Source organism: Cucurbita moschata, unplaced genomic scaffold, assembly GCF_002738365.1.
Source record: "Cucurbita moschata cultivar Rifu unplaced genomic scaffold, Cmos_1.0 Cmo_Scf00017, whole genome shotgun sequence".
Classification (NCBI taxonomy): domain Eukaryota; kingdom Viridiplantae; phylum Streptophyta; class Magnoliopsida; order Cucurbitales; family Cucurbitaceae; genus Cucurbita; species Cucurbita moschata.
In genome coordinates, this window is record NW_019268533.1 from 553,439 (window position 1) to 575,806 (window position 22,368).

General features: G+C 36.2%; 5 protein-coding genes across 7 annotated transcripts in view; 1 reads left to right on the top strand and 4 right to left on the bottom strand.

The window, feature by feature from the left end:
• Positions 1-647, bottom strand: part of LOC111455169 (14-3-3-like protein D) — a 3,720-nt gene extending 3,073 nt beyond the window's left edge. Inside the window, exon 1 of one of the 2 annotated variants that reach the window (XM_023096729.1) lies at positions 428-647. In XM_023096729.1, the coding sequence (XP_022952497.1) occupies positions 428-500 (73 nt within the window). In that variant the 5' untranslated portion in view covers positions 501-647. The remainder of the gene's footprint in view (positions 1-427) is intronic. The other variant, XM_023096730.1, reaches the window with a different exon arrangement.
• Positions 648-1,186: 539 nt separating this feature from the next.
• Positions 1,187-2,087, bottom strand: LOC111455170 (heavy metal-associated isoprenylated plant protein 28). The gene is made up of 3 exons (XM_023096731.1): positions 1,999-2,087; positions 1,837-1,912; positions 1,187-1,726 (listed from the first exon to the last, which is right to left on the bottom strand). The coding sequence occupies exons 1-3, from the start codon at positions 2,002-2,004 to the stop codon at positions 1,368-1,370; spliced, it is 441 nt and encodes a 146-aa protein (XP_022952499.1). The 5' UTR covers positions 2,005-2,087; the 3' UTR covers positions 1,187-1,367.
• An 841-nt stretch (positions 2,088-2,928) lies between these two features.
• LOC111455185 (phosphoenolpyruvate carboxylase 2-like) lies at positions 2,929-7,948 on the bottom strand. Of its 2 annotated transcripts, none has more exons than XM_023096754.1 (10): positions 7,807-7,948; positions 7,459-7,650; positions 6,951-7,339; positions 6,719-6,803; positions 6,001-6,223; positions 5,792-5,895; positions 5,637-5,724; positions 5,299-5,453; positions 3,860-4,858; positions 2,929-3,788 (listed from the first exon to the last, which is right to left on the bottom strand). In XM_023096754.1, exons 2-10 carry the CDS (start codon positions 7,627-7,629, stop codon positions 3,102-3,104), a joined length of 2,901 nt encoding a protein of 966 aa, XP_022952522.1. In that variant the 5' UTR covers positions 7,630-7,650; positions 7,807-7,948; the 3' UTR covers positions 2,929-3,101. The 2 variants fall into 2 exon arrangements, with proteins under 2 accessions (XP_022952522.1, XP_022952521.1); XM_023096753.1 differs by having other exon boundaries at positions 7,779-7,935.
• A 6,594-nt stretch (positions 7,949-14,542) lies between these two features.
• Positions 14,543-15,812, top strand: LOC111455234 (protein LIGHT-DEPENDENT SHORT HYPOCOTYLS 10). Its single transcript, XM_023096821.1, has 2 exons — positions 14,543-15,350; positions 15,782-15,812. Exon 1 carries the CDS (start codon positions 14,795-14,797, stop codon positions 15,320-15,322), a length of 528 nt encoding a protein of 175 aa, XP_022952589.1. The 5' UTR covers positions 14,543-14,794; the 3' UTR covers positions 15,323-15,350; positions 15,782-15,812.
• Positions 15,813-17,762: 1,950 nt separating this feature from the next.
• Positions 17,763-21,560, bottom strand: LOC111455233 (trihelix transcription factor ASIL1-like). Its single transcript, XM_023096820.1, has 2 exons — positions 20,582-21,560; positions 17,763-18,465 (listed from the first exon to the last, which is right to left on the bottom strand). The coding sequence occupies exons 1-2, from the start codon at positions 21,369-21,371 to the stop codon at positions 18,452-18,454; spliced, it is 804 nt and encodes a 267-aa protein (XP_022952588.1). The 5' UTR covers positions 21,372-21,560; the 3' UTR covers positions 17,763-18,451.
• Between the last annotated feature and the right edge of the window lie 808 nt (positions 21,561-22,368).

The window sequence follows — 22,368 nt, forward strand, 5'->3', positions numbered from 1 at the left end:
GAGAGAAAGGAAAAAAAAAAAAAAAAAAAAAAAAAAAAAAAAAAAGAGTATTTTCTATTAAATCAAACAGATCAGACAGAACGCAATAGATCAAGAAAAAAAATGCTGCTGGAGAAGCTAAATCAAAGAAATTTAGCAGAATTTTAGGCAAATGAAATCTCCTCATGTTTCACACAGATCGTGTAAACGAAGGAACATAACAACACTTCAATCTACAAAAACCCGGGAAACACTACACACAAAGGCAAGCGATCGCGCCACAAATCCATGCACGAAAAGCATAAATACAGAGGAAAGAACAATCAAACATAGCACGCCACCACAAGGAAATGCGATCTGAGCAGGTAGTCAAAAGTAAAACACAGATAACAAAGCATAAGTAAACAAATCAAACGGAAATGGAAGAAAATAAGAAGATGCCGCAAACCATCATAACGCTCGGCCTGCTCGGCGAGCTTAGCGACGTAAACGAAGTTCTCGCGTTCTTTACTGGAAGCCATGGCCGATCTGAGACCAAAGAATTAGGGTTTGCTATACAGTGTGGGTTTTTCGGTGGTTCTGGCTCGAAAAGAGAGAGACCGAGTCAGACCCACAGAAACGAAGAAACCAACAATATCAGAAGAATAAAACCTTGAAATTGCTCTTATTGTTAATTATATATTTATTTATTATTATTATTATGTCAAAATATTTGTTCTTCTTCGCTGTTCAAAAAGATTCCGGTCTCAATAAAATTGACATCCAAATTTGCCGCGTATTAGAGATAATTCCCGGAAAATTCTCCCCAATAGTCGCATGCCACGTATACCATCATAATTTTTTTGTTAATAAGCAAAAAGAAAAATCCTTCCTCCCTTCAACCAATTAACGATTGCCACGTTTCACAGTCCACCAACAGCCTATCGACGGTCTTAAATTTTGCAGAGTAAATTTATTGACTATTAGAAAATAAATAAAAATAATTTCCGGAAATACCCTCGTAATTTATTAAAATTTCAATTCTATCCCACACCAATAATTGCTTCAAGTGTATTATTCTTGACTTCTTGAAGTCGATAAAGTCTACAATTTAAATAAAAATATAAATTGATTTTAATTAATATTTTTTCATTATATATAATTTTTAAAAGAATTAAAATTCTATTTATATAAAATATATATATATATATATATATCTCAAGGGTATACAATTAAAGAAAAAAACTGGTGAATATTTCTTGGTCATGGGTTGCAATCAAGGCCCAACTCCATAAATGCTGGGCCCACTTAACATTAAGACCCGGCCCAACATTGTACAATATTATTATTATTATTGTCAAACAAAGGGGATTTTTAGATCCTTAAGCAGGAGATTAAGAGAGTAATGATTACATAACAGAGCAATTATTGACATTGTCGTCACTAAACACGGAGCCAGTCTGGCGGCCGAAGATGTTGGAATGTGTGGAGAAGTTTTGATGATGGGCCTGGTCATGATTATCGTACCCATGTTTGTAATAGTTGTAAGTCGATGTGGGCTGGGGCCCATAGAAATTTGGGACGGGCCCATTTAAATGGTGCTGTGGGTACGGATCACTCTCGTTATCGTGCTCCGGGTTGTACGGTAACTGCCACAGCTCCGCTCGACGACCGGTTTTCCGAACCGCTTTCAGAACCTTCTTTTGCTCCGCCCACCCGGTAACCGTCACTTTCTGTAACGACATGTCGATTTCAACGTTGTCCACACCTGAAACATTTAATAAATAATTAATCCTATAAAATTATTATAAATTTCGTGATTTCATATTCAATAAATAATATTATTTTTTCTTTTTTTTATAAATATAAACCTCTAACCTTTTAATTTTTGGAGCGAGCTTCGGACTTTGCTTTCGCAACCGGGGCAATCCATATGGACTCGGAGCTCCAAAGTCTGAGGAAATTAAGAGGAAAAATAAAATAAAAAATTAAATTTAAATTTAAAATTAAATAAGAAAAGAGGGATGGTAGGCTGCATACCGTCATATTTGGGTTGTTTTCTGGGGGAAAATGAGAGAAAATAAAATTTTTAAAAAAATGTAAAATATTTATTTGAAGAAATGGAAATTTGGTATGAGATGCTGAACAAAGGTTGAGTTTATATAGGTAACGTTGCTTATTTAGTATGCACAAAAAGCTGTCCTTTTTATTTTATAATTTATAAATTCCAGGCACCGACTTTTTTTATTTTTTTAATACTTTATTCTAGTGACAGAATTAATGGGCTGTTTATTTCAAATAGAGTGAAAAATAAGAAAACAAATTTAAATTATTTTATTTATATATCATTTATTAATTTTTATGAATAATGGGTTGACTTAATGTGTATTATTATTATTTATTTGATCATTGTTGTATTATTCAATAATATGTTGGAGATGGAACTGACATGGGCAAATGGATCCACATGGCACAGCGGCATTGGTGGATCATGTTACCTTTTTTTTTTTTTTTCTTAAAAAAATTTCATTTCTATTATTTGACTATTATAATTCATCGTTATAAGATGTAATATAACATGACAAATGACAAAATTTTTATTTCTTTTATATGAGATTGATGAGAGAGTGATTTTCTAAGCTCTTCGAACAAATGGTTACTAGATATCGAATTTTATGATAGAAGAACCTTTCTAAATTTTTATACAACTATAAATTTGAGGATCATTGCTATTCTTAAAATATAAGGAAAGTCTTCAGTATTATTTGGACATATGTTGAACTAGTCATGACTCTCTACCCATAGCAACAGGTTTGGTTCGTAGTTTTATGTTCACTCCACGCGTTCGTTGATTTTGGAGCTATTTAGCCCATGCTTCATGCTGGAATGAAATATGGATCGACTTTGAATCATTGGCGCAATCACCGTTGTGAAAGGACTAATGGAAAAGGAGTGGAAACCCATAACAGATGGAAAAAAAAGACTGATCTTCTGATGCATTTTAACAGTTATAAAACCGAAAGTTCTTGTTGCACAAGTTATTATAAAGAGGATGGCCTTAAAGCTCAGCAGCACAGCCAATACAGATGTCTACAAAGGAAAACGGGCGTCCACGTTGCACCGACCATGGGGATGGCCTCGCCTTAGCCGGTGTTCTGCATACCAGCAGCAATACCCTTCATCGTTAAGATGAGGGTGTCCTCCAAACCAGGGGCGTAGTCACTCTTAGGATTGAGCTTCACAAGTTCTGCAGCAGATTTGCTTGATTCAAGGTGGTAATCCTTTGACAGGTGAGGTCTAACTTCCACGTTGTAGTTCGGATCACGGATTCGCTTCAATGTGTAGGCTTGACAGACGTTAAGGGTAGTTATGTAAGAATCACGGAGACGAAGCCGCTGCCTCAAGTAGGGGTCACCTTCAAGAAGATCCTTGTGTTTAGCTACCTGAAGGAGAAGGTGCTTAGTTTCTTCGTAGGAAGCCCTCAATCGGTCGCCGAACGACCATAGATCTTCGGACACGAGAAGCTTGTCGTACAGAGCAGCAATGCCAGGGTCTCCTTTGGCAAACACCATTTCAACCAAGTCAATGGTGACTCTGAAGAAAGGCCATTGACTGTACATCTCCTGCAGCATGTGGAGATTCTTCACATCCTTTTCAATGGCATATTTAAATGCTGCTCCAAAGCCAAGCCAGACTGGTAGATGAAACCTTGTCTGCGTCCAAGCAAAGATCCATGGAATTGCACGCAGTGATTCAATTCCTCCACTTGGCTTCCTCTTTGATGGACGACTTCCAATATTCATTCTACCATATTCTAACTCTGGGGTTGCCTGCATATTTAAAGAAATGAGGACACAAGGCAATAAATCCGTGAATCAATTATATGGCTAAGAACACTTACAAGGCGGAAGTATTCGACAAAACGGGGTTCCTGGAAAACTATGGAGCGATATTTCTCCGTAGCAACAACTGCCATCGCATCCATGAGAGCACGCCATTCGGGCTTCGGAGAAACAGGTGGATTCATGCCATGCTCGAGCGTTGCAGCGGTAAAACGCTGAAGTGTTCTAAAGCATAAGTGCTCCTCCCCAAAAGATTGTTCAATAACTTCACCTTGAACTGTGACTCGTAGTGAACCGTGAATTGTATCCGGGGGCTGAGATAATATAGCAAGATGGGTAGGTCCGCCTCCTCTGCCAACAGTTCCTCCTCGGCCATGGAACATTGTGAGCTTAACTCCATATTGTTTTGCCACTTTGATGAGTTCTTCTTGGGCCTTGTATAAATGCCAAGCAGCAGAGAGACGGCCAGCATCCTTCCCTGAATCCGAGTACCCGATCATGACTTCTTGCTTACCATTGATGCGGTTTCTGTACCAGTCGATTGAAAAGAGACGAGCCATTGCAGAAGGAGCAGCCTCGAGATCACCAAGTTTTTCAAACAATGGTACAACCCTCAATGGCTTCTTTACATGACATTCACGTTGTAAAAGCTCAACAGCAAGCACATCAGATGGTGCTGTTGCCATTGAGATAATGTAGGCACCGAAGTTATCTGAAGGAAGCTCTGCAATGACATTGAAGGTGTCCAGAACATCAGCAATTTCTTCCGTCTTCGGAAGATCGGGACCGAAAAGAGGGCGTTTCCCTCTGAGTTCAGACAGTAGCCATTCTTGCTTTTGTAGTTCTGACCATTCTTTGTATGAACCAATGCCCAGGTAATTAGTGATAGCATCAATGACATCAGTGTGTCTGTCTGATTCTTGTCGGATATCCAGTCTTACAAGTGAAAGCCCAAATGTAGAAACTTGCCGTAAAAAATCAAGAAGGCTCCCATCTGCAATTGGCCTATCACCACAAGCGCAAAGCGACCTGTAGCAGAGTTCGAGAGGCTCGAGAAACTGTAGGGAAAAAGAAAGTATGTCAGGACTGTTAGGAACCACGATCCTCTACAATGATATGATAGTCTATTTTGAGCATAAGCTCTCATGGCTTAGATTTTGGTTTCCCCAAAATACCTTGTACCAATGGAGATGCATTCCTTACTTATAAACCCATGATAACCCCTTGATTAGTCGATGTGGGTGTGAGATCCCACATCGGTGGGAGAGGAGAACAAAACATTCCTTATAAGAGTCTGGAAACCTCTCTCTAGCAGAGGCGATTTAAAAACTGAGAAAAAGGCCAAAGAGAACAATATCCATTGAACAGGAGGGGTAAAAACACTAGGATTATTTTAGGGTAAGTTTGAAAAGACTCTCGAGGTGCTTAAAAGTACTTCTAATATTCAAAAACTCTTTTTAAGCACTTAAAAAGTCATTCTACTAGTGCAAGGAAAAACCTGCTCAAGATCAGTGAAAGTTGTATCCTCGGGAATCTCAGACATTCCTTTGGCTAATAAATGGCGAGCACGTTCACGTGTATTGTATAACTTGTCTCGTACATAACCAAGAACAACACGGTAGGGCTCATTTGGAGGAACTTGTTTCCAAAACTCTGCGACCCAGAAAGCGAGAAAAGACACCCAAGATTAGTAAACTCATGAGGCCAGAAATTATATTAGTCCAATCAAAACCATGCCAAGACGTAATATTAAAGAATATGGTCAACTTTTTGTAGCATATTGATATCTAAATCAAAACCTAAATGTGTTCATTCTTAAAACATAATCCTATTTACCTATAAAGTGCTTTGCATCTTTTCTTAAGGAACTATGAAGTTCTTCGGCACGGCTTTGTAACTCGTCGCTGCATCTCCACATAGATAACTGGAAAACAGAGGAATTGCTTATACCTGAACCTGAAAATTTTAATTCACTTTTTACTTGCTTATACCTCAAACATAAGATCTTCTATCTGGGAAAAGTATAAGTTAGCCGCCATCATTCTAGCCAATAAGCAGACATCCCTTGTAACTTCTGGTGTAACCCTGGGGTTTCCTGTAGAGAACTCAAAAGCATGGTGTGATTCAGCATGCACTCTTACATAATGAATGATCTAATGAAAGGGTGATTAGATTTAAGTCTTTGTTGTGATAAACATACCATCACGATCCCCGCCCATCCAGGATGAAAACTGAATAAGAGGCGCATTATAAGGAACACGTTCATCGATTCCTATGTTCTTCAAAGCAGTATCCACTCGACGCAAGAATTTCGGTACACCTTTCCAGATTGTCTCATGAAAGTAGCTCATTCCAGCTCTCATTTCGTCCTGTGGCGTTGGAGGAGTTCGTCGGATTTCATCTGTACGAAATGCAGCTTGAATCTGTATGAGAGAAGACAAATGGGACGTCAGAAATTACTTCCACAAGGAATCATCTGCCTACTTTCAAAAATGTTGAATTTCTAAGTCCACCACTAGCCGATATTGTCTGCTGTGGTCTATTACGTATCACCATCAGTCTCACGGTTTTAAAATGCATCTGCTAGAGAGAGGTTTCCTCACTCTTATAAGAAATGTTTCGTTCTACTCTCCAACCGATGTGGGATCTCACAATCCACCCCTCTTGGGGGACCGCTCGGTGTCTGGCTCTGATACCATTTGTAACAGCTCAAGCCCACCACTAGCAGATATTGTCCGCTTTTGGCCCATTACGTATCATCGTCAGCCTCACAATTTAAAACGCGTCTACTAGGGAGAGGTTTCCACACTCTTTTAAGGAATGCTTCATTCTCCTCTTCAACCGATGTGGGATCTCACAATCAACTACTACTAAATAGAATAGAAGGAATCCATCTCCTAGTAACAGCATGAACATACCTCCCGTTGCAGAGCTTCATCAAGCTCCTGTTTGTCATCAGGAGTAATATCTTTTGCATACAATTGAGTCAAGCAATTTCTAATCCTGGAAAAACATATAAAACCAAGAACAATCTTAGAACAACAAACAATGTCCCCAGTTCGAAAAATCCTTAAACTGTTATCTCTAGGATCGTATCTCTTTCTTGCAAGTGAACTAATGACTAAACATGAAGTTAAAAAAGGTATGAACCTGCCATGCTTTTGAAGCAGAGATCTACGAACAGACTGAGTAGGATGGGCTGTAAAGACCAAATCCACAGTCTGGTTTTTCAAAGCATCAAACACTTCTTGAGGGGAATTATTCAACTGAAGGAGCCTCTTGAAGGTTTCTTCAATATCTGACTCGGTTGTCGCATTGGCCTCATCAGCAAAGCCACCTTTCTTCAACTTTATTCTCCTCCTATACGCAATCTGCACTTCCTCGGCTAAATTAGCCAAATTAAGCATGTGAGAAAAGGATTTCGCTACTACGATAGAGTCCCCCGGGTCCAAACTTGTCAAGGCATTCCCAAGTTCCTCCAATTTTTTAGGGTCACGGTTCCTCTCATACTCAGCAGAGAATTCGTAACACTCTTGAACCTATTCCACGGAAACCGAATTCAAGTTGCTCATCACATTCATAATCAAATTCAATCAATCGAAAATCGCAAAAACCAAATACAATAATCTCAAAATTAGTTAACGAGTGAGCATATTACAGTTTCTCTGAGATCCTCCCCATGTAAATCCTGAAGAATATCCAAAAATCGATCCAACAACAAAGCATCATATTCCACTAGCTTATCATCCTCCGAGACCTTACTCGGAGCAAGAAGCCTCAATTGAGCATCAATCGAAGCCATTTTCTCCAAGTTCTTAGGCGCCGCCATTTACTTCTCCGCCGATCCGTCCTTTATTCACAAACCAATCGACAAAATCACAAACCAGAACAATGTAACCAAACAACGAACATTAAAACCAATGATACCAAAAAGAAAACGTAATGATCAACAATACAAATCTGAAGAAAATCCCTCACCTCAGACGAAAAAGAGAGAAAGAACAACCTGATGATCTTCACAAGAGAAAGAGGCGGAAAAGTTGAAGAACTTCGAAATGCCTCAATCACGAACAGAGAAAAGTAAGTAACGAAAAAGATTTGAGCATCAATTTATAGACATCCAAATCCTTTCTGTTTTTGTTTCAAATTACAATTAAACCGATGAATAACGACATCTACTATTTATTTTTCTTCCACGAAAATAATTTTCTAAATGTTTTCTTCATTTTTTCTTTTTGCTCGAAAAAATTAATTTTGTTGGTAAAATATCAGTCAACACAACTCTCAATTGACACGTGTCAGACTGACCTGGCTTTTGAACCAATTTTTAAAAAAGTTATCATTTTATATTTTCGAATGTTCCTAGAATTCTGCCACGTAGCATTTACTTTCATTACGGAAACGAATATACGGATTCACACTAGTTGGATGCTCCCTAAATTAATTTTTATGATTCCGTACAATATTTTTAAATTTTTAAATTTTACCTTTTTCAATTTTGATTTAAAATTAAATTTTCTTAATTATGGTGAGATATTCCAACCCAACTTACTATAAAAAATAATAAAAAATTGATGAATTGAATTATACTTATTTTTATTTCATATTTATCATTAATCTCAAATCAACTTGCAGCCCATTAGCAATAAAATATTTTACTTTGTTAAATTAATTATATCAATTTAATTCTTACCTTTCGTATATAAAAAATGTCACTATCAATCAAAGTTATTAAACTTTTTGTCGAATAAGTATTTATTAGAAATTCTGTCATTTTGTGCGAATCAAGCAGAATAATTATGTCGGTACATTTTATATGTTTCGACCTTTAATATAATAAATTAATTTAAAATAATTATAATAAATGGTAAACTAAATCAATTAAATTAATTTATTAGACACGGGTATTTGTAGGAAAATAAATTTTATAATTTTAGTTATTTATAAGTAAAATTTTAAAAAATGGAAGCTAATTTAAAAATACGTGTAAATAATATTGGTGTTGGGGCCATGAAGCACGCGCCAAACACTGTCTGTGTGCCGTTCGTCACTCAGTCACTAAATGCCAATGGCCAAGTCAGACGGCGCCCATGGTTTGGTTCAAATGGTAACAAATCACACCCTCTTTCCAAATAATTTATTTGAGAGTGTCATTAAATTAATTTAATCATTAATTTAATTTTTTAATATCGTTCAATCAAATATATAAATATGAACTTTACGTGTATAATTACGTAGGATCTAATTTATAAATCTGAATCGCCCATTAAATTAATTTAATTTAAAATTCATTTAATAAAATATATAAATCTATTTTAATTTTTACTTTTCCAACTTTTTTTAGTTCACGAACTCTATACTTTATTGCCTTTAATGTTAATTAACAGAAAAAAAAAACATTTTAGTGAGCAATTAGTTAGTTAATTAAAGCTTGTTCTTTAAGGCTGGTTTTATTTATTCCATTGAACTAATTTTTGGTGGGTAACTTTCCTCTCGATTTCAGTAAAAACCACTTATTTTATTACTTAATCTATCAACTTTTAAAAAGTAACTTTTCTTAGTGATTGACATGCTAGTTTGACCTAATACCCACTTTCTGAACATAATCGTTGGTCGAGTCTGAAAAAATTACATCTTAGTAGCTAAATGAAGGGAAATCAATCGAGACCGCTTAATAGTTCTATAACCTTTTTCGATATTGTCTTCCTAGGATCGTAGGCAGCGGTGCTGAGCATTGCTAGGTGTGAATCCCACGTTAGCTGATTTAGAGAATGATGATAGATCTCTATTGGTATGAAGCCTTTTGGGGAATCCCAAAGCAAAGCCGTGAGAGTTTATGCTCATAGCAGACAATATCGTACCATCGTGGAGATTCGTGATTCCTAACAAACAGTGATTGACCAATAGATTTTTTGGGCATTCAGATTGGAAACATTGATTTTGTCTCGATGCGGTTCTCCCCGAAAAGAGTAAGCGCTCACTCTTTGTTACGGGGTGCACCCCATTTTTTATTATTGGTCAAATAGGTTGCTGTTCCTTTAGGCCGAGACTCATGACTTTACCTGGTGATTCCTTGATTAATGTAGTTAGACGCACGCAAAAGCAACGTGGTTCGGGTTGAGGCTTTCCTTTATTTATTGAATGGAGAATATGATTTCCCTTCATTTAAGGTTTTTTTAAAGAATTATTTATTCAAAACGGGTTGAGGCTTCCTTGACTAAGATGGGCCGGCCCAATGGGCCGATTCATAGGAATCTTTTGGGCCGTCAACAAAATAACTGTAAAGCCCAATGACCAAAGTCGATCACATGTCCATCTTTTTTTTTGGGCCGTTTCATGGCAATCGTCACGCTATATTATCGACATGTCGTCACAGTTTCTGTGCCTCTTCCATGTCCCGACAAATTACATATGTACGGATATATGGAAAGTTTACCTCACGCATAAAAAGTAACTTTAAGAAATTAACTCTGACCGAAAGTTTTTACCGTGACTGTCCCCATACAAACGACAATATAAACATATTATATTATTATATATATATTTTTTACTTTTTACTTTTTATGAAGCAGACTGGTATCGTATCCTAAGTTCCAAACAAGTGACATGATTGAAATGTCCCTGAATTTGTCTAAATATTAAAGGACAAAATTTATATTTGGATTATTAGATTGATGCATTGGTTTTTTTTTTCTTTACCTGGGGGCACCTACTTTTGCAGTAGTTGCAATTGTATGAGAGGAAAAAAAAATATATATATATATATATATTTTTTATTTTAGTTTCGAAATATTTAAGATATTTTCCTGAAGGTTAGATCTTGTAACAATCTAAGTTCCCCCTTCAATGATATTGTCTGTTTTTGCCCGTTATGTATCGTCATCAGTCTCCCGACTTTAAAACGCGTTTATTAGGAAGAGGTTTTGTTTCATTCCCGTCTCTAATCAATGTGGGATCTCATAGTCTACCTCTCTTGGGGGACCAATGTCCTCGGTGTCTGCCTCTTGTACCATTTGTAACAGTTCAACCTCACTGCTAACAAATATGTTCACTTTGGCCCGTTAAGAAACGTGTCTACTAGAGAGAGATTTCCACATTCTTATAAGGAATGTTTCATTGGTTGGAGAGGGAAACGAAACATTTCTATTCTTGCTAACGAACGGATTTTAAAATTGTGAGGTTGACGACGATACGTAACGGGCTAAAGCAGACAATATCTACGTAGAAATTTAAAACGAAAGAAACCCTAATTGATAACGTTGAAGAGATGGGAATGGAAAAGGGAGGAGAAAAACCCTAGAAGGGAAGAAGGCAAAGGACAGGGGAAAAACTGAGAAAAAGAAAAGCAAAAAGGAAGGATTGATTTATTGGGTTTAAATTGGGAAGAGATCAATTGGGAAGGGAAGGGCAGAGATTTGTGGGGTTGGCTGTCCTTCACCAAACCTCCCTCCCAATACCCAAATGGCCTTCAATTGAAGGACAATAACCCTACCTTCTCATTTTGTTTTCTATATTGATATCAACATAAACGGCTCGAGTTTAGGGTTTAGGGTTTAGTCCATATGTGAGTCCTGATTTCCTAATAACATCCAGATCTAACATTACTAAGAATAATATTGATTTTGTTTTCTAATATTGACTCACGAAATCAATCTAAAGAGTTAACGTTTAGAGTTTTAGTCAAAATGCCTTCCCTCAATTCATTGTTGAAAACGTATGTTTAGGGTTTAGGGTTTTCCTTCCGAGCGTCCCCTTAAGAGCATCTCCTCAAGGTTTTAAGACGGCTAGGGAGAGGTTTCCACACCCTTTTATAAGAACTTTTCCGTTTCCCTCTCCAACCAACGTGAGATCTCACATACCACTAAACCCTCAATCGCGAGAATCAATTCTATCCTAGAATTGCATAGACTTAAATATTTCAAAAGACACCCATACCAATTAGGGACAACGTCTTTGATGATCATAGACTTCAGTGAATAGCAATCGGAGTATAATTCAAGTAGTTAAGACATATATTTTCTGTAAAAGAATTCAACAGTACCATGAAATTGCACGTTTTGGTGTGACCTAAACAGCCAACACGTCTCAAATAATTTGCGTATGTCCTTCAACGTCCCTTGTGAAGGAAGAAGGTGTGCATTATTTGAAGAGATGGAGGCCCCTTCATTTTGTTCTTCTTTTTGAAGGAATCTAATTGTGTCCTCAAAACCCTTCAAAACAAAGGCATATTGATATTCAATCGCTCTTCAAAATGTGAATCGAAATAGCATTGAGTAAATTGAGGAAGAATCTGCAGGCACCCTTCTTCAAGGGATTTGCAACATGAACCACTAACATTATTTGCTTCTTTTTCACTAAGTTTATCATGCCTCTTCAATAATCTAGATACACCATTCATACTTGATTTGATATATTACCATGCACGTCTTCGTGATACGTTTACTAGATGTAAATCGTCCACCGCTACTAAATATTGTTCACTTTGGCCCTCGGCCTCACAGTTTTAAAATTCGTCTGTAAATCATCCACCGCTACTAAATATTGTCCACTTTGACCTTCAGTCTCACAGTTTTAAAACCCATATGTAAATCGTCCACCGCTACTAAATATTGTCCACTTTGACCCTCGATCTCATAGTTTTAAAACCCGTTTGTAAATCGTCCACCGCTACTAAATATTGTCCACTTTGACCCTCGATCTCATAGTTTTAAAACCCGTTTGTAAATCGTCCACCGCTACTAAATATTGTCCACTTTGACCCTCAGTCTCACAGTTTTAAAACCCGTTTGTAAATTGTCCACCGCTACTAAATATTGTCCACTTTGACCCTCAGTCTCATAGTTTTAAAACTCGTCTGTTAGGGAGAGGTTTCCACATCCTTATAAGAAATGTTTCATTCCCCTCTACAACCGATGTGAGATTTCACAATCCACCCCCCTTGAGGTCCAAGCGTCCTTGCTGGCACACTACCTGATCTCTGGCTCTGGTACCACTATAACAGCTCAAGCCCACCTCTAGCAAATATTATCACCTTTGTCCTTTAGCCTATAAGAAATGTTTCGTTCCCTTCTCCAACTGACGTGAGACCTCACAGTAGAACTCAAAGAAAGGCGATCATGTATGAGATTTATTTAGCTACCAAAGAATGCTCGGATTTATCTTTCAGAAAATTCTTATATCCAAATTCTTTTTTTTTCCTTTTGTTCTTCATTTTTTACGTTTCTCGAGACCGAGCGTTCAAATCCTCAAACCCTACTTATTGTACTTATAACTAAGGTAGGATGGGAGATCGAACATCGTAGATAAAGCCGTGCTTATGAAAACGTTTATAAGTTTAATTAATTTTAAATATAAAGATTAAAAAAATGATTCTCCATTTCTCAAAGGAAAAAAATAAATAAATAAAAAGAAAGAAAAAAAAATGGAAAATGATTACTTTAGTGAAAAATATAGAAGAATTGGTGTTTTGTGAATAATGGGACATTGACTTAACATGTATACATAAATAAAGGACATTGGTAAAGTATTATAAGTGGCTTTCAAGGATGATTGATCAAACATGGAAATCCGTACAATCCCTTTTGTTTTGTAATTTTTTTTTTTTTTATTTTTTTTTATTTTTTACCATTCACCCAATTTGAGTACCAAAATGAAATAGATTTGAGCTCGTGACTGTTTTATCTCGTTGGAATGCGACCGTAGCCCTACGTTAACTACAAAACTAAAAAACCGTACGTATATAAAAAACCCTTTACGTGAAACAAAAAGTCGAGCGTAAGAGCTTATGACTAAAATGGACGAATTATATCATCCCATGTCTTGATGTTAGTTGTGTCGGTAAAATTTTGGGTGTGTTAAACATAAGATGGTGGGTCTCGATGATATCGTCATAAGAAGATATTAGATATGTGGTTGAAGCTTCTATTGGACTTTTCCCCTACCCGATAGTTATATGCAGTAAGCTGTTGTTGCTGTATTTTGCTTATATTTCCATTTCTCCAATCTTACCTTCAAAACTCTCTTTCGAGATCTCTCTTTGCTCTTGTTTTTTAAAACTTTCTTCTTGAATTGGGGCTAGAAACTTGAGTATACGTCGCTTGGCTGTAGACGACGCAAGAACGAATAAACTTAACTCACTTGTTATTGGGAAGTGAGTGCCACACAATTGTAAATCTGCTCTTACCATTTAATTAGACGAAAGAATGGTTAGGATTAATTTTTTTTTTTTTTTTTTTTTTTGAAGGAAAAAGTTACCTTAAATATAGGGTACAGTTTTGAAGGAAGGTGGTAGAAACATAGATGGGGTGTTGGAGTGAGGTCAATTTGGTCGGAATAAAACCGTACGATCAGGTAGCCGTTTGACGGCTGAGATCTTATGATGAGATTAAACTTGCACAAGTATCCTTGATGGTGGGTCCAGATGAGATTGGTTGCCCATTAATTATCTCCATCAGCATGACCTCCAATTTTTAGGGTTTTTTTCTCCCCCCAAATCATGCCAATCAAGAATCTCTCGACTACCAAACTTTTATTGTGGGCATGATAATTGATACATTAGAGGTGTGTCGTTTTTAGTCTTCTCGTATTAGGGAAAGGTCCTCTCAATGCTCTAACACCCACACTAGATATGGACCGAACTGTCTCACTGAACTCAGCTTACACCCATGAAATACAGAGACGAGATTAGGGGATAAAAAAGCTCCAAGATTTGAAAATTTTGAGACAAAAATAGAATAAACCTCGAAATACAGAAACCCAATTAGTCTTAAACGTTATATGACAAGAGAATCGAGGCATTATCGTATTGAGATATGAATAATAAGGGAGAAAAAGCAAGCAATATGGGCCATAAGATGTCTACTCAATAGCTCCATGATTTGATTTGCATCCTCTACCACTCTTGTTCCCTATTCATTTCACCACCAAAATTGAAAGCTTCCCCTCAAAATCAAGCTCAATTCTGAATTGAATCACCAAAAGAAGAAGAAGAAATAATGTCAATTGTTGAAGGAGGATCTTCCTCAAGTTCTTCACCTCACCCAACCCCAAGTAGATATGAGTCCCAAAAGCGAAGGGATTGGAACACATTTTGCCAATATTTGAAGAATCAAAGGCCCCCAGTTCCTCTTTCACAGTGCAGCTGCAGCCAAGTGTTGGAGTTTCTTAGATATCTGGACCAATTTGGTAAGACCAAAGTTCATGTTCAAGGGTGCATGTTCTATGGCCACCCTGAGCCGCCTGCCCCTTGCACTTGTCCGCTAAGGCAAGCTTGGGGCAGCTTGGATGCTCTTATTGGGAGACTGAGAGCTGCCTATGAAGAACATGGTGGCGCCCCACAGAGTAACCCTTTTGCTTCTGCTGCCATTAGGGTTTATCTTAGGGATGTTAGGGAATGTCAAGCTAAAGCAAGAGGGATTCCTTACAAGAAGAAGAAGAAGAAGAAGAATGTTACTTCTTCTGTTCAAAGCAAAGGAGCTGAAGAATCAAGCTCAAGCTCCTCCACCATCCACTTTGTGCCTTGAGCAATTAAGCCAAAAAGATTTATATATGGTAAATTTAAGCTTAATTTTCTTGGATTCCTTTCAAAAAAATTGGTATTAAAGAAAACAAGTAGGGTTAGAATTAGGGTTTCTTTTTTAATTGAATGCAAAACCCATGTACCCGAGTCTAAGTTTTCTCGTCTCTACACTCATTCCCGTGTCACTTTATTTCAACGAGACCCTAACTTTTTAGTTGATGATATTATAGTTTAGCTGGTTGAATTATGAACGTATTTCAAATAAATATTTAACGATCTTTGTTCGTATCATTTCACTTCAAAAACAAGTCTTTTTAATCTTATAAAATCATTATACACTTTTGAAACATGAAGAATATGTTTCGGAGTGATTTTTAACTATTTTGGGAAGCGTTTTTTTTGGGGTGGCTAACATTTTTTGAGCTATGTAACTACTTGATTATTATGATATGTAATTTTGCAGGGACTAGAGTGGATGAAGGGACCAAAAAGTGTGAAGAAATAAGAGAAGTGGACAAGATGAGCGAGTGAATTGATAATCATCCTTGGTTTGGCTATTTTTATTATCCTTTCAAGTTCTATATATATATATATATATATATATATATATATATATATGAATGTATGTATGTATTGTCGAGGGGGATTGAATCTGCATGAAATTCCATTAAAGGCATTAGTCTTTATGATCAGAGAGTTTTCATTTCCCTTTTGCCTTTTGAATTTTCAGCTTTTGAAGTCTTTGAGATATCACAAAACTCTAAGAATGTACGTAACTTGATTCTGCTACTTTTTCCTTCAATATGTGCTTTGTCCTTCTCTTTCTACCAACTTCAATACTTTTAAACACTTTTAACGCCTGGTTAGTGTATAATTTTGAAATTTGTGTTTATTTGATTCATTTAATTTTATGTCTAATAAGTTTCTGTAAATTTAAAAAAATGTTTGGAAATTCTTTCAATTTCAACTTAAATGCGACTTTTAAAATCACATCTTAGACATAAAAACTAAAAATTTTGAAAAGAAAATTGGAAAAAAATAAAATAAAATAACAATCATTTCCATCCTTTAAAACAAAATTTTTGGAGTAAAAAGTTGAAGAAAAATTGGTTTTTAACCACGTTTTTCTTTTTAATTTTTTTTAAAAAATGATTATATTAATTAAAAATCTCAATCCAACTACCCAAGTAACAAAAAAAAAAAAAAAAAAAATCATAATTATTATTAAATAAATTGAGAAATAACACTAAAATCAATGAAAACCATCAATATTCATTTGATTTATAATCAGTTATTTGCATGTAAAAGAAGAAATTGAAACATATATAAAAATTTAGGGTTTCGATTATATAAATTATTTATTACATTTTTAAAAAATATATATATGCAGCTCTTTTTAGTTCAGCTTATATATAAATAAAATAAAAATGTTGCTGTCTCGACTCCAATAAAGCTTACTGGTAAAGAGATTGAGGCCTACGGAAACCAACAAATTGGACTTTGAAGCCTAAAGCATTTTAGGCTTTTCATCGAAAACGACTCAAAATTAATATACATTAACCCACTAATTGTTGAGGATTATTAATATACATTAATCAAAAGATTATTGGAAGTGAGTCGCACGTTCGATTAATTTAGAGAATAATCATGAGTTTATAAGTAAAAATACATCTCCATTGGCCTGAGACATTTTGGAGAAGCCCAAAGCAAAGTCATATGCTCAAAGTGGACAATATCATACCATTATGGAGAGTTGAGGTCGTCTAACTCTAATAGGATTAATTCAATGAATATATACATATTTTCTTTACATAAATAAATTCATAAAAATTATGAAAATTATTTAAGTTTATTAATGGAATTAATCAGTGAATATAATGAAAAATTGTGTACTTACCCACCAATGAACCAGACATTTCTTTTCTTTTCCCATTTATTCTCTTCAGTTCGTTCTTCTGTAAGCCCTGAAAGTCTGAATCATTCCTAATACCAAATTTATAATCGCTGAACAAAGAATCTATTAGAACAATATGTCAGGCAAATCCAGAGTTATTTAAACCAGGAAACATAATGAGTGTCTTAAAAATAAAAACATTATCCCCACGGGACCCTTTAGATGCCGTTAAAAATGAGAAATAGAAATAAAATTGGGATCGAAAGTATAATCTTCATTAATGCTTAGAACGTTTAAATAGGATACAAACTATCCACTAATACCTAAAAATGAAGAAAAATATATAGGATACAAACTATCCACTAATACCTACAAATGAAGAAAAATATATATCTAACTAAATATTGTAAATAAGATAAAAATATCCTGCTAATCAAATCTTTAAGATAAAATATACTACTAACAACTCCCAAAAATAAAGAAAAAAATATTAACTGATTATGGATATATAACTGATTACGGATATCTAAGATATACTCCATAACTAATTATTAAAATATATTCTCCAAATATCATATCTTAATAGATGCATACTATGTTTTTAAATTGTAACGTGGCAACTGGAAACCTGAATGCATGATTTCTGTCAATATTCCAACAAAATGTTTCAACAGAGCAATAATGGTCTATCTCTATCTCTATCTCTATCTCTATCTCTATCTCTAGCATGCATGAACAGGTCAAAGGCAAAACATAACACATGACACTTTCCCACGTGAGAATATTTCCTGGATTTACAATAATACCCTGTATTTGCACGTGCAACAGGAGGCTATATTCGTACTATCATTTTCTTTTTCCTTCGTTTAGAACTTCCATGGAGATAATATCAAATATAAAATATGACGCAGGACTTATTGGGAGAAATATAGAATACTCACTAACAAATAAACACAACTATATATATATATATATATATTTCAACAGCTGATTCAGATGAACAAAAAAAAACAGGTTATTAGATTGGTAGTTACTCACACGTAAACTGTTGGAAGCTTCATAAAAAGGGAGGAAATGCCTGGTCAATCCAAAAACTTGTTCCAATCCACTTCCAGGCAGCCCCATCAGATCCTCCAGCCAAAACCAGCTGAAATCGTGAGTTCGGGTACCTGCATCGAAGGCATCGATGTGTGCTTTTCAAAAAAGAGATAAACCGCCAAGTCTTTACTACTTTGTTGGTTAAGAGTAACAATCTGTTAAAAAATGGACGGACACAAGATTAGTTAACCTCGTTGTATGATATGTATATAAAAGCAAGTCATGAATCAGAACATTAGCACTAAATTTGAATTGTCATGACATGAGCAACTTCTGTATGCGTGCAGCTTACTCTGTTCTCTCTCTCTTTCCCCCTTTTTCGAGGTCCAAGGAGAAGCAATTAAGTGTCTTATTGTAACAAACCACCGCTAGTAGATATTGTCCTTTTTGGGCTTTCCCTTCTGGGCTTCCCTCAAGGTTTCAAAACAAGTTTGCTAGGGAGAGGTTTTGACACCCTGGTAGAAAAGGTTTTGTTATCCTCTCCAACTGATGTGGGATCTCACACTCATACGCCTTTCCACCAATAATATGCATAATTTTGATATTCGTAGAGAACATTATTAAGAATGAACAATAAAATAATCAACGTCCGCATCTGATATCAAAAGACTGAATGGAAAGAAAATCTACAATTCGATATTAAACATGTAATTATTCAACTAGAAGAAATTAGGATCAGTTGAATGCATCCAGCAATTGTTGCTCATTCAAGCATCAACAATTTAGCAATGAGGCTTTACCAATAGAGGCTCATAATAGATAATATTCAACATTTTTACCTTGCTAATGTTCTTGTGACATGCTTGATGCAGACTCATCTGTCATGTAAGAACAGCACATAACACTTGAAATGTAGTGGTTTCTCTTGTTTAATCATAAAGGCCAAAACTTACAATCCAGATGGCAAAGTTTGTTCTGAGCCAAACCAAAAACATCTCCTCCCACTAGGTCTTATCGAGGTAGATAATTAACCTGACATATGTCAAGAGACACCCAAACAAGTTTCCATTGCAGCGATGCAATGTGTCTTCTCCTCACATTCCCAGATTGGAAACGTGACAAAGCTGAGCTGAGCAGAAAGGGCAGCTCTCATTTTCTCGTTTTGGCAGTTACAGGGAGAAGGCACACCCTAGTAATACTTAGAAACATGGCTGTATTAACATATACCCTATTTCTTCCATACTAACTCGCTCAGTTATTCCTAAATCAGGAAACCATATGTGAGATCCCACATCGATTGGAGAAGAGAACGAAGCATTCCTTATAAGGGTGTGGAAACCTCTCCCTTTAGATGCATTTTAAAACCTTGAGGGAAAGCCCAAAGAGGACAATAATTGCTAGCAGTGGGCTTGGAATGTTACACCATAGGAATTCCCTTCTCCCCTCTGCGCAGACATGGATACGCAGCAGGTTAAGCTCCCATGTAGAGGCATGAAATTTATTTTAACTACTAGGCCATTAGATGATAAAACGAAACGGATTGAAGTAATGCATATTGGGGGTATCACGAATTCCTGTACAGAGTTCCAAAAAGACACCTTCATTCTCCTAAATACAAAATTTTCATCATTATTGCATCCCTGATCTGTGGATAGTGAGTTTAAGTCACTTTAAATCTCTAATCTCCAATGTTCTATTTGATCCTTCAAGTTAACATAAATGACTCATTTGCTCGCAACCAATAAATTCCTACAGTTCGACTTGACAAAAAGTTTACACGATAAAGTTTAACCTCAACAATCAAAGGTTTCATGGAAGCTTGAGACTCAAACCAAGATGATGTAAGTGTAAAATGGAAGACAATTTCTCCCGCTTCAAAAATAACACAAACTTAACTTACCCTCAGTCATGGTTCCATTCTTTGTTACGGCCTCATAAACACGGCCAAACTCAAAGTTTACGAGCAAGTGAAGTCAAATTTCGATTCGATTTCCTCCTAATAATCAATCATGTGAAGCGATTCTCTTCAAAAACTTTGATCTAAACAACTATTTCTCCTCTAATGCGAGCTCTATATAGCCAAGGAATGATCTGATCCACCTATTGGTATACTGCAAGTATTACGCGGAAGAACATACTGCTCTTTCATCAGAAATATATCCGAATATGTGTTAATTCTAATCTAAAGAAATCGAGCAAACATATGAAGATCCAAACCAAATGGGAAATCGTCTCAATCTAAGGTACCCTCGGTAAACAACAACGACGACAACGACTAAAGCAGGAAAGAATAGAGAAAGTAATAAAAGGAGTTAGAAGCTAAGGACTCACCGGCTCCAGATGCTCGCCTGGCGCGCTTGATCTTTTGAATCTGAAGTTGCATCTCCATAAGTAGTTGCATTCTCTGATACTCTAAATCCTTCACGAATTGCATCCGTTGCATCTCCAATTCTATCATGTGCCTCTGTTTTGCTACCTCCACTCTCTCATATATATCAGTGATCGTCCCTATTGCCTCGGCCAGTTTTCTATAACCTGCCTCTCTGTCCTTGAACCTCGAACTCGAGAGCGAATTATCGGATTCCATACTATTTTTTCCTTCATTTTCATTCGAGATTACATCCCGGCGAAGGTACGAGTCGCAAAAACTCCTATAGACGTGAGTTGAACGACGCTTCTTAGTTCCGGATCGAGGGGCAACGGGGACCTTTGAGAACAGCGACAACCTTGGAGTCGTTACTGGCGCGGCTTTACAATTAGATACGGCGACCGGCGTGGAAGCCTTGTGGTTGTTGCCTATAAGATCGTCGAGGCACGAGAAGAACGGCCAAGCGCAGTCGTACGAGCCACCGGATTCTTGAATTCTCGCCTTCTCGATTTTATACTTTCTCTTAAGCGTGTCGATGCGGTTTTTGCACTGAATAGCCGTACGAATGGACTTCCTCTCGTGACCGTGACTGGAGTTGACAGCGTTGGCGATTTCTTGCCAGTGTTTGAGCCTAAGGCTGCCGCGGTTCAAGTCGATATGACGTTCACCCCAGGCCTCGATGAGAGTGGAAGTATCATACAAAGTCCAACAGTCTTCACGAACTGGAGCCGGCGACGGCAGTGACAGAGCCATGAGGGCGACGGTGAGTCCAGAGGGTTGCCGGCGGAGAGTCTGACCGGTAAGAGTAGGGAGGGGTTTGGAATGGGGTGTTGCCGACTTGGGCTTTGCATGCGGGAAGGAAGGCAGTGCAATGGGGAGAAAGGAAAGCGGTGAGGAGTGGTGGAAAGCGAACGTGTCCAAGAAATTCGTTTAGGCGGCACTTGGAACCATTGGCGGGATCTCCCTTCCGCATGCTTATTGCTTTGTATGGTTTTTGGGCCTCGGGCGCGCTGCAGTGAATGTTTTGAACTGTACACCTTTTTTTTCTTTTCTTTTATTTACTACGATATTCCACTTCCTTTCCTTTTGGAAAATTATTTAATTTTTCGCTAATTTAATCGAAATTTTTATATTGAAAAAAAAAAAAAAAAACTTTGAATATGACCTTTAAGTAACTCTTTTTAATCTTGTTTTCAACCTAATGATGAAGTTAAATTTTATATTACTACTGATTTGACTTTTTATTTTTTATTATTTAATCAGTATCATTCACTAATTCTAATGGCAGTTATTGTTGCTAGGAGTTGGATGAAAGTCTATCGGTAATGGTAGTTATTGTTGGGAGATGTTGAATGAAAGTCCGACTAATTTAGAGACTAATTTAAAGAATGATTAAAGCAAAATTGTCACAGCTTATACTAAAAGTGGATAAAAGTTATACTAAAAGTGGATAAAAGTGGACAATATCAGCTGAGAGCTTATACTAAAAGTGGACAATATCAACTATTGTGGAGAGTTGTGTTCATTTAACGTATAAATTTAAAAAAAAAATACATTTTAGGCCTTGATATTTATGAAAAAAAAAATTGAAGAAAAAATAGTAAAAATATCTCAAAAATACTATTAAACTTTAAAAAATATTTCAAAAATATTTTTAAACTTTAAAAAATTTTATTAATACCTTTAAAGGTTTTAAAAACTTAAAAAAAAAAAAAAAAAAAAAAAAAAAAAAAAAAAAAAAAAAAAAAAA

Bases quoted from the DNA above. Each gene is read 5' to 3' on its own strand.
- LOC111455170 (XM_023096731.1), bottom strand. The intron at 1,727-1,836 runs GTTAGAGGTTTA...TAAATGTTTCAG, and splicing joins CTCGCTCCAAAAATTAAAAG to GTGTGGACAACGTTGAAATC.
- LOC111455185 (XM_023096754.1), bottom strand. From the start codon at position 7,629: ATGGCGGCGCCTAAGAACTTGGAGAAAATGGCTTCGATTGATGCTCAA. The intron at 5,725-5,791 runs GTATAAGCAAGT...TCTGTTTTCCAG, and splicing joins TAGAAGATCTTATGTTTGAG to TTATCTATGTGGAGATGCAG. The intron at 5,454-5,636 runs GTAAATAGGATT...TCTGGGTCGCAG, and splicing joins AGATGCAAAGCACTTTATAG to AGTTTTGGAAACAAGTTCCT.
- LOC111455234 (XM_023096821.1), top strand. From the start codon at position 14,795: ATGTCAATTGTTGAAGGAGGATCTTCCTCAAGTTCTTCACCTCACCCA.
- LOC111455233 (XM_023096820.1), bottom strand. From the start codon at position 21,371: ATGGCTCTGTCACTGCCGTCGCCGGCTCCAGTTCGTGAAGACTGTTGG.